Source organism: Bolinopsis microptera, chromosome 4 (assembly GCF_026151205.1).
Source record: "Bolinopsis microptera isolate Bmic1 chromosome 4, MBARI_Bmic_1.0, whole genome shotgun sequence".
In the NCBI taxonomy this organism is placed as follows: domain Eukaryota; kingdom Metazoa; phylum Ctenophora; class Tentaculata; order Lobata; family Bolinopsidae; genus Bolinopsis; species Bolinopsis microptera.
Genome location: NC_087075.1, coordinates 5,412,058 through 5,428,456, shown reverse-complemented (window position 1 = coordinate 5,428,456; position 16,399 = coordinate 5,412,058). Strand labels below are relative to the sequence as shown.

Genomic DNA, 16,399 nt, shown 5'->3' with positions numbered 1-16,399 from the left:
TGATCCCTTGATTATTTTTCATATATTTATATACTTTCAAGGGTAGCCAAATATAAGCGAAATGATCACGAAGCCACTACCGTTACTTTCTGTTTTAAAATGATATTTTAGCTAGTATCATACTAGTTACAACAAATACCGCTATTTAGATATAATATACAGACGACATGTTAGCTACAATTACATAAGGTGGAGGGAAAATGTCCCATATAACTGGAACACATTTTATTCTTGATCTACTTTTTAAAGGTAACAGAGTGTGCATATTAACAACCAAAAATTTTAATTATAAATATTTACCACTACTATACCTACAGAAAGCAAGACAATGTCAATGTTTCTCTTGTTAATCTTACGATCAATAACTTCGTCTTTAAGTGGTGAGTAAACACCGTTCTGTTTCAAGTTCTGAGGGTGAATCAGCGCAGCGCCATTTTCGCCTTCCAATTTTTGGAATTTCTGGGAAAAATGTTCGGTTGCCGAAAAACCACTGAAATATATCATTCCTGCAATTACACCATATCAAGCCTAAAACGCTGTGACAGAACTGCAAATCACAGACCAACTTAAAATTTCAGTCCTGGAATGTTGGGATGCCTATGATAGAAGTAACAAGGGATCAGGATATCGGGGGACTAAATCTACAACGGTTAACGGTGTCACATGTCAGAATTGGTTGTCAGATAGTCCCCACGAAGTGGGAATAAAGCAATTGTGAGTATTTTTAAAAAAATCAATAAACTTTCAAAATGTTTACAAATACATCATTTTATTTCAAAGAAAATTTGCCGAATGACCTTTCATGCCTTGACAAGTGACCGACTGTAAACAAAATTAGGGACACCGAAACACCAGTTGACCATTAAACTAGTCATAGCAATTACATCGGGCCCTATATGCACCTATAAGTGAAGCGATGCTGCAACCAAGGCATGCTAGGTTTATTCCATTGGACTAAAAGGGTTATAGCCTATAATAATAATAATATTTTAATAATAATATTTTATAATCATTTGTTTTTAACAAAGTTTGGTAGTTTAATCACACAAATTCTTGATGTGGTTTACTTTGATTTTTATCATTATTAAGTAAAATTTCTAAACAAGGGATAGTTAAAAACAACGCCCAAGTTTAATCTTTCCCTAAAACAAATAACTAAATATCAAAACTTCATTGTAATTTCTGCCAATATATCTTGTCATAAGCTAAATTACGGAGATAATACAGATCAAAAACAGAAAAGATTTCTTTTACATAAATCAAGCACAATCAGCGAGAATAGATTGCTTTGGGGCCATCTACTTAGGACGGCCGCCAAAATCGCAGATTGTCAGACCACCCCCTCCCACTGTCCGGGTATGTCCGAATTTGCAATATCACCCCCTCCCCCGGACGTCCGGATTTCCAGCTACTTTTAAGAGTACAAATAAAACCAACTCAAATTCATTGTTAATAAAATTCAGAGAGTTGAAATAAATGGGACTTTTTCGTTAATTCTGCAAAAATTTCCGGACGTCAGGATTTTCAGAAACCACCCCCCCCCCCCCCCCCCCCCCAGAAAAAAAATAAACGCTGTATTCTTCTCATCAATCCCCTACTGCAGGGCGGGGACTGGCAATCACAGCTATTGCCGGAACCCAGAGGAGAAGTACGATAAAGTTTGGTGCTACACGATGGACTCCGGAACAAGATGGGACTACTGCTCCGTCCCAACTTGTTGTGAGTTAACATTGTTAGCTCTTAGTCAGCTTTAATTTTCAAATTGGGATCCCTGATATGAGCCCAATACTTTATTTTAAGATTTGTTGATTGATATTTTAGACAATGCAGCGTAAACATTTAATCGGTCTCTCTCAGCTCCGAGTAATGGAGGTTGGAGTTCCTACTCTTCTTGGTATTCCTGCTCTAAAGAGTGTGGGGGAGGAACACAGACAAGGACCCGGGCTTGTACTAATCCTTCCCCAAAAGACGGTGGCGCTGACTGTTCCGGATCATCCTCTCAGACTCAGTCCTGTAACGCCCATTTCTGCCCAGGTACCATCTCTTACTACTATGTTGTTGTAAGTTACAATTATAGATTGAGTATGTATCGATCGTCAACTGAAGCTTTGCAAAACGAATAATGAGCTAAACAAACATTTGTTTTCATTTTAACTCCTCTGCATATACGCAATTTAAAAGATTCCGTATAACCCTAAACGGTGTCAAGACTCAAAAGACTAAAATATAGAGATACAGATTTCCCATATATGCGCCTAATGTGAAATATGGGCGTGGCCCCCACAGGGTTGGGACTAGCGACACAACATGTGCCCCTCGGTGATTTGAGTTACCAATGACCTATTTAACCCGATTCAGTATAAAAAACTCTGTACATTGAAGTGCACACTCAACCCCTCCCTGCTACTAGAGTAACAGTTGTTTAAAAAATTACTATATACAGTTATTTTTTATATGTAGTATGTAGTATATATACGTTTTATGATTATAAAGATCAAAAGAAAAGGCTCGTATTAAATAAATTTTCCGTTAAAATACACACGAACTGTGGCCTCCCCCCAACTGTGCTCCTTTGAAATCATACAGTGCACGGTTCTGATAATATTGTTCACTAGAAATGTCAGTCAAATCTACATCTGACCTGATTTTATACGTGTACTTATCCAACGTTACACGAGGTGCACCTGAAAATCTGACCTGCACAAATTTGGGCGAAGTTGTCGTATTTGGGTGCAATTATAATATGACCTGGGTGAAGTTGGCGTTTTGGGATTTAGGCTGATTGGGTGCCCTATCAACTGTGTGGGAACTAGTTCTAAATAGGTGAAGTTGTCGGTCCCCGCACTTCTACAATACTACACGACGTGCACATCCACTTCCACAACGCCACAGGAGGGAAAGTAGGTTCTTCTCTCCCGTACCATATGGGCTATGCGTAGAGTATATGCATTATGCACAGAATTCTGTGAAAATTATTTCTTTTCCTGTTGCCCTTACCTAGTGAGATTAACTAGATATGGAGGATCCCTAAGGTGTGAGGAACAGCTTAAATAACATTTTAATGAAGTGAACGTTACGAATTAAACGCTGTCTGACCATGCGAAGATAGATGATTGTCTGGCTAAAGACTAAAAATGGAGCGAGATCTAGAGTAGTGTAGTGAAGCAAATTAACTTTGTTACATAAAACACATACGTACAGCACACAAGCAAATTTAGCCAAAGTGATTATAAAATAGTGGGCCATCACAATAGAACTAAATCTCTTAGAAAAGAACTAAATCTCCAAATCTCACCTCATCAAGAGTGACCTTCCTGCTGACCTTCTCGTACAACAGTCCTATTTTAGACATAGAGTTTGATATCTTGTTCAGTTCCTCTATATGATCTCCACAGCAACGCAAGTAAAACTCTATTACTAAAGCAAACTGTGCGCCGTAGAGTCGACCATCCACCTGGGATAAACTAACTAAAACCTATTAAATTTATTAAGTTAATTTATGTAATGAAATGTTTTAACTTAGTCTACTAGTCTTGTCAGCCATCACCATAGCCTTATTTTCATGTAAGGCTCATTTGTTAATGAAAAGCACTCATAACTTTAAGAGAAAGATATCAACTATTAAGTAATATTTATCAGAGAATCTACAAGAGACTATGAAAATCAATAACGTTAACACAATAAATTTGCTCATCAAAATAATAACGATGGTTCAATAGTCAATACCTGAGATTTGAGGTGCCAGTACAGATAGTGACCAAGAGTGTTGTTCTGGAGAGCCCTCCTCAACAGAAACCTGGAGATATATTAACTTTACAAATGCTGGGAATAAGGAACCAATATGTGTGAGTTGCTATTGTGGAAATGAGCTCAAAACATTTGTACCAAATTACAGCATGGACAATTTTTTTTTCAAACTTAGCTGACACTTATGCGTATCATTTTGACTCATGTCACTTTCAACACCACCCTCCACCATTCACTCTGATTTCTCCAGCAACCTTCCCCATGGTTGCCACACCCCAGAGGCAGGCAAAGCATCTCAATGCTATCCTCTCGTGGGCTATCATGGCCCAGGCCCCAGCCTCTCTTTAAAAAAAAAGCAGGGACAATATAAAATCGCACTATTCACCTGTTGGCACACTTTCTCGCACTTTCTCGCATTATACATCTTTTTCCGCACACTTTCGCACAGTTCGGAACTTTCAGTACGATCATGCAAAATCGTGGTAAACAAGATGTATGAAGCGTGAAGCGCACCAGCTATTAAAAATGTATGCAGGAATCTGGAGCCTAAAACAGTTACAAGCATCCAGCCCCCTCTATATCTAGAGAGCCCATAATCATATGTCTCTAATACTTCACGGTAAAGTGTTTTATACAATGTGGTTAAGCTTTGACATTTATAACAGTATTTTTTACACCTATAGTAGTAGTTAAGCGACCCAGGAGAGACCCAGAGTCCCCGAGCTATTGAATAATTCAGCAATGAGCTGCCCCACGTCCTTGGGTTAAGATCGTCTACTAATATTTCGAAAATAATCCAGCGAGAATCCTGGTGAGAGCTAATGACCTGACATGCGCAGCACACTTGAGGATAGGTCAGCTGAGACCGTGCTCTCGTTTTAAGGCAGCCCATAAACAATGTTTCTATTTTTGTTTGCTTTAACCGCCATTTAGCTTATGATAAAAAGAAATTGGTAGAAAATACAGTGAAGTTTGACTTGGACATTGTTTTTAACTGGATGATGATCAATCACTCTACACTCTAATATCACGTGACTCACTTAAACAGTAAACAAGTTCTCTAGATGGTCTTCAGGGACTATTCAAAACCCCCACCCTTACCCTAACTGAAGCATATGCTAAAACCTTAACTCTAACAAGAAATTAGACCAACTTCCTTATATGGTCATGTCACGTGATCGAAACAGTTTTTCGTCGACAACTCGCCATGAGGGCATTTTAATTTTAACCCTATGTATATCATGACTTATGTGGGGAGATTCGGAATTAGCTTTACAAACTCTTTACAAAATATATCGATTTCAGTTGGTTTCAACTGTTGGGGGTCCTTCAACAAAAATCTCGAAGTTCGAGTATAGAGTGATTTAGCACCCACGTTTTTAACTATCTCTTGTTTTGAACTTTTATCAAATAATAATTATTCTAATTCCTGTCTCAATAAATCCCCAACCTTCTAAAGTTAGAAATTTTGAAATTGTTTCCGTTCCTCTTGATATTTGGGACTGCAAGTGCTGATACGATCAAAGGTAAGAATGTGTATTTTAATGTCGAACAACAAATGTTTTCTAAAAATTATCGTTTTTGTATCGATCGCACACATAAAATTATAATTATATTATGTAGCTATCGTCTGACATATCCTATCAGTATCCCTATAATCTATATAATAATTTGACAAGACTTTAGCAATAGCAAACCTTTTGCTTTGTTGTATAAATTTCATAAAATTTTTAAGCAATATCCTAATATTCTGAAGATAACTATGGCCTAAGGCCTCATGGTAATCTCTATTTTAAACCTCCTCCTATTGGTACTGATGAGAAGAAGTTTAAAAATTAGATTCTAATGCATATCTCGACGAAAAATAATTCAAATATGCTATCGTTTAAGACATAAGATTGATAAAATCTTATGTGTGAGCTGTGCTATATTAACAATCTGCAAATAAAGGCTGGCAGACAACTAAGCATGCCTATAATTCGAGTAGTAACAGTATAGCATGGTTCACCATTTTTGGGTGCCGACTTCGGTAGCTTTTATTATGCTCTTACGTTCTAATGTTTTTTTTCTAATATAAATTTTTAGTCTTTTGAGCACGATCATCATATTCAAAATATTCAAAATCTCTTTGTCAAAACGAAGTTATGTTCACTAAAGTTGTTTCGAAAAAAAGTAATTTCTTCTATTCTTCGTTTTACAAGCGAACATTATAAGAGAAAAATCAACAATAAACTATTACAGGTTAGATGTTTACCTGAGTTCTATATCTTTCGATAGCAACTCCATCTATCAATCTGATTAGCAAGTCATTCTGTATTCCACCAGTACTTGTGATCCTGGTTGCAGCTTTCAACATGTTTTATGGGCCCAACACTCAGCTTTCACAGTTTATGACTTCTGGCCTCCTTGCGATGTCGTAGCAGGTAGACCATTTCTTGTTGTCGCGGGCTAACCAGATTGTATAGGAACATCGAAGAGCGACCAAAGCAGCCTCATTCAGGGCTTTATTCTTCGTTCTCTTCGCCAATCCAAAGTAGTTAAATAGAGCTGGTACAGTATGGTGCCAGAAGCCCCTACACCCAATCTCTACCGTAAAGAGCAGAGCTTTCCAACCGCACCCGTCGATGCCAGGAATCAGCTCTCTGTTGTAGCGTGCTTCTTTACGTGCTACTTGGTCACTGAAGTTACTCTCGTCACCACAAGTCAGTTCAATCAGAACTACTTCTCTCAAACTATCCGACCATACTACAATGTCGGGTCTCTCCGCTGTGTTGTAGATGTGCTGTGGGAACTGGGCAGGTAGTGTATCCTCGTTCCATATCAGCTTCCAGTCTTTCGCTCTCTCAAAGGGCCTCTCCTTCCTCAACTTTGGCTTTGGGTGTTCATACTTCCCATCCTTCGACTTGAACCGTATCCATTCTTTGTCGGAGGTCGTGGAACCTGAGGAATTGTACATCTTGAGTTGGTCAAGCAAGGCTCCGGCTATAACACGTAGGACGTTGTCATGTCTCCAGTTGTACCTTTTGGAGTTTCTTGCTACACTGCAGACGGCTAGGATGTGCTTGATGTTGCACGTCTTCCATCCACAAAGTGCACAATTTCCTGTACTAGAGTAGTTCCACAATTTCATGTTTGCAGGGGTATTAGCCACGTCGTGTGTCGAGTTTAGGTGGAATTTAAGGAGAGCCGGGCTCATCTTGTAGTTGTAGATAAGGCTGTTCCATCCTAAGTCTAACTGCATCGTGTTCTCCCATGTCAAGAACTTGCCCTGTACTCCCTTGTTTACCAGGGTGACTAGCATGTCGTTCTCTGACACCGATTCTACCAGTTGTCTTAGCTTCTGCCTCTCAGTCAACTTTGGTTTGCATCCGAGTCCTACTCGGTCTTTAGTCACTACTCCAACCAACTCCTGGAAGTAAAGATCTCGCTCTCTTGCCGTCAGCTCCGTTGTATAAGACCATCTCGGGCTGTTCTCCTGTTTCTCTCTCTTGTTATTATAGGCTTCTACAACTTTGGTGTCATCACTGTTCTTCAGGGCGTGTCCCTTTGATACCTGAAGAGACTTGTATAAGTCACTCAGCTTCTTCAAGTTTAGCCCGAAGTAATCCTTGCTCCTGTACAGGACTGTCACAGTAATTGATCTAGTAACACCCAACCACTTCTTCAAGAATCTGGTGCAGATAGCATCCAGTTCGTACACAAAACTTACAGGAAGGTTGTAAATCATCAGATCCCAGGACATCTTGCTAGTCAGCATGTTATTGTAGATCCAACACTTCATGACACCGTTGAGACCACACTCATCCACTGTCTGAAACAGAGTTTTTAGTTTGTCTTCAATCCGTTGTTTAGTGTCATTTAACCCTAGATCGACATAGATCCAGTGGCCCATGAACTTAATCGGGTTGTTTCCTACATAGCTGATTAGCTGGCCGTCAATCAATATCTCTGGGTCATAAGCCTGGTACGTACCATCTATCACCTTCATTCCCAGGGAGACACACTTGCTAGGCTTGGCCTTCATTTTCCTACTCCAATCCAAAAACTGCTCCATCAACTCTATCTGCTTCTTTACCTTCTCTAGTCTGGAGGACATAAGTGTTAGGTCATCTGCAAAAGCCCGATTTGATGTAGGTTGCGAGCTAAAGGAGGGCTTATAACCCAGTTCTTTTTGATCTTGTAGAAGATCTAACAGTAAGTTGAATACAATCAGGAACAACACTACTGAAAGAGGGTCTCCTTGAAAGAGGCCTAACATGTAGTAGAACCAATTTGACTTCCAGTCTTTGGTTACCACCCTTACAATCAGTTCATCATAGTACTTAAACATGTAATCTATGAGCCATTCAGGGAATTTGTAATGCCGGAGGGCATAGAGGATCAAGTTGTGTGGGACTCTGCCATATGCATTCATTAAATCCACCCAGTTTGGCGTCTTTTAGTTCTTCCATAAGCACTTGGGTGTGTTCAAGACAACCAGGCGTCTTCTTCAGAAAGCCCTTCTGAACTGACTTGTCTATGTACTTATTAGACACCATATAATCCAGCATTTTGTCTGCTAGAATTCCCATGTTCAACTTGCCGCTGGTGTTCGTCTTTGTAATATTCCTGAACTTGCTTGGGTCTGACAGATCCTCAGTCTTTGGGATAAGGACTGCTTCACCAAATCGCCATTGTAGTGGCACTATCTTCTTGTCCCACAGGGTAGATAGGGTTTGGAAGATCATGTGTGCGGTTCTCGGGCATCTCTTATACACCACATATGGTACACCGTTTGGACCAGGGGATGACTTATTAGGCCTGCTCTTCAGCTTTGCATCGAAATCTTCCCTGTCCAGCTTTGTCAGCTCGAACTTAACTACTGGGGGCTTGGCCTCAGGAAGGCCTTCCAACTTAGTGTAGATTGCACCTCTGTCCGTGTCCTTATACTCCTTCTTGAAGAACCTGTCTGCTTCTTCCTTAGAGAAGCTTGGCGGTGCGTTGTTCTGCTTACCATTAAGTAGCTTCTTGCTGTAGTCATACGGGTTCTTCTTAAACTTATCCTGCTCTTTCTTCTCCTGCTTGCCCCTCTTCTTCTTGAGCTCATTGCGTCGACTTTTGTTGTGGAGCCGCACCAGCCGGAGGTACTCTCTTTTCGCTGTGGCTGTAGCGTTAGTGTCCTTACTCCTCTTTGCCGACCTCATATCTTTCTTTGCTATCCTCTTAGAAACCCTAATCGCCTTAGTCTCCCTGTCCTCTCTCTGCTGTTTCTGTTCGAATATCTTATTCTCTTCCCCAAATCTATATTCCAGGTAGCTGTAGATTCTCCCTTCAGTCTTTTGAAGCCTGATCGCCTCATCCTTCTCTACGATCTCGTGACAAAGCATAACCAAATCTTCATCTATTCCTTTCCATATTCCTCTCTCTGCTGCTTGTGGTAATTTAAGCTTCTTTGTAACCTCAATCTCGATGTTGGGCGGTTCATGATCTATGAACTGAAAACGCAAGTCTGAGCAGGCAGGTTCCTTTGTAGCTCTGTGGTTGTGTTCCTGGCTAGGTTCCTGCTCCGACATAGTATTACGGATATATATATATTACGGATATAATACGATAGATAAGTTACAATAACAATAGATAATTAAAGCAACAATAGAATCAGCCCGGTTTCATAATAAATAGTAAATGCGACAGATATTGAGGGTAACTCCGAACATCTGGCAAAAACTATATTTCTAGATTTCGTCATATGAAGGTGATCCGACAGCCGTGAACTATTTGCACTTCAAGAATGATATGAATATTGAAATTGATAAAATTTCATTATTTTCATTAACTTAGCCATTACAAAGAATACAGATTTACTGCTGAAGACGATTTACACATGTATTTTAAAAGCTCCTGCTAAACAAACCTTTCCGTATCACTTATATGTTTTAAACAATCCCCTCCAGACAGATTTACTGTTTTACAGGAACTTGGAAACCAGTGACCCGTGGTGTAAAGATACCTCACAACCTGACAAGGACTCCGCTAGAGATACGGACAAATAGTGCTGGTGGGAGTGAGGAGTATGTGAAGGTGAACTTCTACACCGCAGCGGGAGTGGATGCAGGAGATTTTAGACTCTTTTTCGCCTCCCCCCCCCAAAGTACGGGATCGGCTTATGCAGATCCAACACTCCTCTTCTCTCCTCTCTACCTGGTTCCGTTGACAAAACATGGATGATAAATAGGTTCTCCGGAATATGGATAACGGTGCACAGTAACGAGGTAAAAGTAGTGGATATTACCATGTCAGATCAGACGTGTAGTGACAGTAGCTGGAGACAGTCGTTGAGTAGAGAAGTGGAGCAGATTGAATTCGATTCTGGCTTGGACACAGCTTCTGACTACTACAGACCAGCACCAGGTAAATATAGTAACACACTATAATATAACACTTGTAATTACGTAACACTTCTGACTAAAATATGTTATTCTTCGACATTATACGGCACATCTATACTGATCAGGTATATAATATATATCACTTATGTTTATTTACTTTGTGTTACTATTCCTTGTTCTCTTTTTGTTCCTTGCACTGTTACCTGCGTACCTCGATTATATAAATTACAACGAATCTTGGATGAAGGGAATTTATAGTCTTAATTTCCCGTTTAATCGATAATCTTTGTAACTCAAGGAATTCAATCCCGTTGTATAGCCATAGGATTAGGGGTAAGGTAAAATGCCATTGCCTTGAAAGGTAAGTTTATCATTTAAATTAATTTAGTGTGGACAAACCAACTTGTAACTCTTTATACAAAACGTTATATTTTCATGAAAATTCAGTTGTTATAAAGACTCTTGCTCCTTTTACCAAAACGACCATGTTGGTACCTAACAATTCGTGTGTTTCAAACACCTCACCCTCGTATGATAAACCTCCATCAAGTACCTATCCTATCACTGGGTGGGCTATTTTCAAGTTCCCAATAGGAAAAACGACATCATTAAACGATCGTAAAATTCCTTGGGTTCTTTCTCTCATTCTCTCCATCTTATGATAAATTGCTCTATACAATGTGGTAAGGCTTTGACATTTATAACAGCATTTTCTACACCTATAGTAGTAGTTAAGGGACCCAGGAGAGACCCAGAGTCCCCGAGCTATTGAATAATTCAGCAATGAGCTGTCCCATGTCCTTGAGTTAATCGTCGATTACTCTTCAAAAACAATGCAATTACAAAATTATCCAGCGAGAACCCTGGCGAGAGCTAATTACCTGACATGCACAGCACACTTGAGGATAGGTCAGCAAAGACCGTGCTCTCGTTTTCGTTTGCTTTGACCGTAGTTTAGCTTATGATAAGAAGAATCTGTAGAAACTACAGTGAAGTTAGACTTGAGCGTTGTTTTTAACTGGATGATGACCAATAACTCTAGCTCTAGACTCTACTATCACGTGACTCACTTAAACAGTAAACAAGTTCTCTAGATGGCCCTGAGGGACTATATAAAACCCAACCCTTACCCTAAGCCAATCCCTAACTGAAGCATATGCTTAAAACCTTAACCCTAACGAGAAATTATACCAACTTCCTTATTTGGTCAAGTCACGTGATCGAAATAGTTTTTCGTCGATAACTCGCCAGGCCCTGACGTTAAAAATGCTTTTTAACCTTATGTCTCTCCCTCTCTCTGTTTTGGTCAACGGTTTCTGGCCTCCTAGTGAAGAGGGAGGCCTTCTCGCCGTGCCCACAGAGTGTGACTCCTGCTAGCCACACTCCAGGACTCCCTAAGTATATACAAAAACATAGAATAATAGATATCAACGCAACAGACCTCTGGAGTCTCGAAGCTGTTACTACCTTGCTCAGAGCAAACCCACTTCAGATGTTCTTCTTTGGCGGGCAGGCGAGGGACTTCCGAGCATGGTCCACACCTGAATATGTGTCACTGTCTGAGATAGTCCTGTGTGGGTCTAGTGTATGATTGTTTATGAACCTTGGTGTATGTCCTAGATGCTTATCCAAATAGATCGTCTCTGTCAAACCTTGTTGACTGTTCCACGAATTTGATAATGTGGTCGAGTTTACTATTGATGGGTTCCTCAATTGTTAGGATGGGTTTACCAAATATCCTCATTCTAGTTGTCATCAGCTGGATGCATTCACATAGGAAGTGTTGTGATGTTTCTGCTTCCCCTGGGCAGTGTTCACAGTCCTGTGTTTCGAAATTGGAGTTGTTTGCTACCGTCTGGAAGTATGCTAGTGGGCTGTGTCCTGATAGTAGCCATGTTAGCCATCTGATGTGAGTACCTGTGATGTTAATTTTCTTGTACCTGTTTTTGTTGAGGAAAAATGTTAGTGGGGTTTTTCCTTTATCACTGAGTGCCACCTGTTTATACTTCTTGATGTGGAGATTGAAGAGGTAATCTTTTATTTGGGTGTTGATTATAGTTCTTTACCGTATACTCCTTCATGTCCTGGAACAAAGTTCTACTCGATGAGAAAACCTAGCGAGTTGAGTTGGTCTGAGATGTTCAGAACGAACCTGGAGTTAAAATTGGTGCTGTTAAGGGCTTTAAATGCAGCCTGGGAATCTGAGAGGAATTTATGATTGATTGAGATCCTAAGTTATCATTAGTCCAGATACTTGCCATGTATAACGCAAATAGCGGGTACGATTTCCTCAATGAACCTGAAGAAGGAATATCTGTCCTGAATTGATACCATGTAACGTCGAGCTTAAAAATGAATCAAAAGTTCGAATAAATCGTTAAACGTTGTATGTCCTATTTGCATCCCCTAAGCATTGCATTGATGTTTATTCCTGGTCCGGTTAGCTTTGCGTCTCAGAACTAAAGAGGTCCACTATGCTTTAATGAGCTAAGCTGTCCACCAGGGTACTGTAGATCTAAGGGTTCCCCGTGCAGTGTAATGGGGCAGGCTGTGAAAAAGCATCTCTGCAGGATGTCCGAGATGAACTGATTCGAGTGTTGAGAACTTCCGCTGTAGAAACTGAATAGAACCAGTAAGGATGTCAGTCAAACTCTGCTGCTACTAGATGATTGTAGAGCGTCCAGTCACACTTCAATAAAGAGTGTGGCAAAGCTAACCCGGTCCCCTGAAAAGTGGTTACTGGAGGAAGAAGTGCCAGGAATTCTCGTTATCAGTGTGTCCTCGTAGTCAGAGTTGAAATCCCTAATTCTGTCTTATCACGAGCCTGTGTCTAGCGTGTGTCAGCCCTTACGCATTAGCTGTCTTAACTGAAAAAACCTGAAAAGTGGTTACTGGAGGGAGAAGTGCCAAGACTACTCATTATCAGTGTGTCCTTGTAGTCAGGATGAGCGAATTGGAATCCCTAGCTCTGTGGTGGGTGACTTCGATGGGACCTGAAAGCTGAAAGAGAATTTCCTGGTGATTTAATAGCTCTTAGAGCTAGGTATCTGTGTCTAACGTATCGTCATTTGTGTGTGTACTATCTTGTAACCTGATATCTGAAAGAGAAATTTCCTGGTGCTTGGTAGCTGTTATTGTTGACTTCCTGGTTCCCATGGGAACTTTGAGTTGGCAAGTCCCAACCTTAGTACTCAACAAGAGAGCACACCACCCGTTAGTGCCAACCAGGCCACACCACGTGGAGGTTCGGAGAGGATTTCGTGACCCAACCTTATGTCATGTGGGGCACTCAGATTATCAGCACAATATCTACTTAACTGTCGATTCTGTGTTCATATAAGAGTTCAGAAGACCACCAGCTACAAGTAGAGCACAAAAAAACCCCCTCAAAAGTTCGGTCACATGCCTTAGTTTGTTGGTCAATTGCTATCTCTAAATCAAATTTCAGGGTGAACCCCCCTCAAGAAAAATCTCGCAGTTCGAGTGATTTGGCACGCTTGTTTTTAACTATTCCTTGTTTAGAAATTGTATTAGATAATATTTATTATAATTGCTTTAACCTCCCTGTACTGTGTCCCTCGTGCGTCCCTCTAATCTGTCTCAGTTAATACCCAATCTTCTAAAATTAGGAATGTTGAAATTGTTTTCGTTCCTCTTCTTTGTTGGGACTGCAAGTGCTGATACGAACGAAGGTAAGAATTTGTATTTTAATGTCAAACAGCGACAAATATTTTAGACTAAGTATCATTTTTGTATCTATCGCACATGTAGTTATATTATGAAGCTACATATATCCTATCAGTAACCCTATAATCTATATAATAAGACTTTAGCAGTAGTAAACTTATTGTTTAAATTTCATAGAATTTCAAGCAATCTCCTAATATTCTGAAGATATCTATGGCCTAAGGCCTCAAGATAATCTCTATTTTAAACCTCCTATTGGTACTGATGGGAAGAAGTTTACAAATTAGATTCTAATGCACATCTCTACTAAAAATAATTCAAATATGTTATCGTTTACGACATAAGATTGATAAAACTTACGTGTGAGCTGTGATATATTGATTATCTGCAAATAAAAACGGACAGACGACTAATTCTAAGCATGCCTATAAATCGAGCAGTAATAGTATGGTCCACCATTTTTGAGTGCCGTGGTAAATCATATTATAACGTTCCTAATAAAATTACATGTGCTATCTGTTTGAGTCCGCCTATCTCCATAAATTTCCAGTGAATTGTTTAAGTTCAACAGTCGTTTTATCAAGACAACTAAGTTGTCTCGTTCTCAGCGATGGCTAAAATGGTCAACACGGATTCATAATAAATGGAACTCATAAAGAATACAGTTTTACTGTTTTACAGGAACTTGGAAACCAGTGAAACGTGGAGTAAAAATACTTCACAACCTGACAAGGACTCCGCTAGAGATACGGACAAATAGTGCTGATGGGAGTGAGGACTATGTGTATGTGAGGTTCTACACCGCAGAGGGATACATGGTAGGAACTGTCAGACTCAGGTTCACCTCTCCCCCACAGTACGCTACCGGCTATTGCACACAAAACTACTCTCCTTATATCCTCTCCACCCCATCTAGTGACGTGAATAAGAGATGGAAGATAGCTAAGTTCTCTGGACCAAGGATAACGGTGCACTGTAACGAGGTAAAAGTAGTGGATATTACCATGTCAGATCAGGCGTGTACTCACAATAAGTGGAACGAGCGGTGGAGTAAAAAAGTGGAGCAGATTGAATTCTATTCCTCGGACACAGCTTCTGACTACTACATGCCAGCCCCAGGTAAATATAAAGACACGCTACCGTATATAACACTTGTAACTACGTAACACTTCTGATTAAAATATTTTATTCCTCGACATTATCATAATGTCATGTTATACGTCACATCTATACTGATCAGGTATATAGGTGATATATCACCTATGTTTATTTACTTTAATTACTAATCCTTCATATCTTTGTGTTCCTTGCACTGTTACCTGCGTAAAGTACCCCGATTACAGGGAATCTTGGATGAAGGGAATTTATAGTATAAATTTCCCGTTTAATCGATAATCCTTGTAACTCCGGGAGTTGAATCCCGTTCCCGTTGTATAGAGGCAAGGTAAGATGCCATTGCCTTGAAAGGTACGTTTATTATTTAACTTAATTTTGTGCGGACGAACCAACTTGTAACTCTTAATACGAAACGTTATATTTTCATGAAAATTCAGTTGTGATACAGCCTCTTGCTCTGTTTACCAAAAATACCATGTTGGTACCTAAAAATGCGCGTGTTTCAAACACCTCACCCTCGTATAATAGTATAATAAACCTTCATGGTCACTCAAATAAGTATTTTATTTCTAGGTAGGCTATTTTTAGGTCCCCAGTAGGAGAGATGACATCATTGACCGATCATAAAAATCCTTGGGTTCTTATTCCCATTCTCTCTCTATATCTCTCTTTTACTCCACTATAAATTGTTCTATACAATTTAGTAAGCTTTGACATTTATAACAGGATTTCTTACACCTATAGTAGTAGTTAAGGGACCCAGGAGAGACCAAGAGTCCCCGAGCTATTGAATAATTCAGCAATAAGCTCTCCCATGTCCTTGGGTTATTCGTCGATAACTCTTCAAAAACAATGCAACTAAATTATCCAGAGAGAACCCTGGCGAGAGCTAATGACGTGACATGCGCAGCACACTTGAGGATAGGTCAGCTGAGACTGTGCTCTCGTTTTAAGGCAGCCCAAAACAACTTGTACATTTTTTGTTTGCTTTGACTGTAATTTAGCTTATGATAAGAGAAATTCAAAATTGGTAGAAACTACAGTGAAGTTTGACTTGGGCATTGTTTTTAACTGGATGATGACCAATCACTCTTATCTACACTATAATATCACACTATATCTACACTATAATATCACGTGACTCTATTAAACAGTAAACAAGTTCTCTAGATGGCCCTGAGGGACTATATAAAACCCTAACCCTTACCCTAACTAAAGCATATGCTAAAACCTTAACCCTAACGAGACAATATACCAATCTCCTTATTTGGTCAAGTCACGTGATCAAAAACAGTTTTTCGTCGATAACTCGCCAGGGGAGCATTTTAACCCTGTGTCAGGTGGGTTGATGCGGAATCAGCGCTCACAAATACACCGATAGACCGTTGAAACTATATCGATTTAAGGTTTCAACGGTTGGGGTCCTTTAAGAAAAATCTCGAAGTTCGAGTATAGAGTGATTTAGCACGCGCGTTTTTAACTAT

General features: G+C 39.8%; 1 protein-coding gene across 1 annotated transcript in view; it reads right to left on the bottom strand.

The window, feature by feature from the left end:
* The window catches only part of LOC134813997 (phosphatidylinositol 4,5-bisphosphate 3-kinase catalytic subunit beta isoform-like), an 83,969-nt gene that overhangs the window by 10,701 nt on the left and 56,869 nt on the right, over nucleotides 1–16,399 (bottom strand). Inside the window, exons 15-16 of the mRNA XM_063821955.1 lie at nucleotides 3,727–3,796; nucleotides 3,296–3,454 (exon numbers count right to left, since the gene is read on the bottom strand). Coding sequence (XP_063678025.1) covers nucleotides 3,296–3,454; nucleotides 3,727–3,796 — 229 coding nt within the window. The remainder of the gene's footprint in view (nucleotides 1–3,295; nucleotides 3,455–3,726; nucleotides 3,797–16,399) is intronic.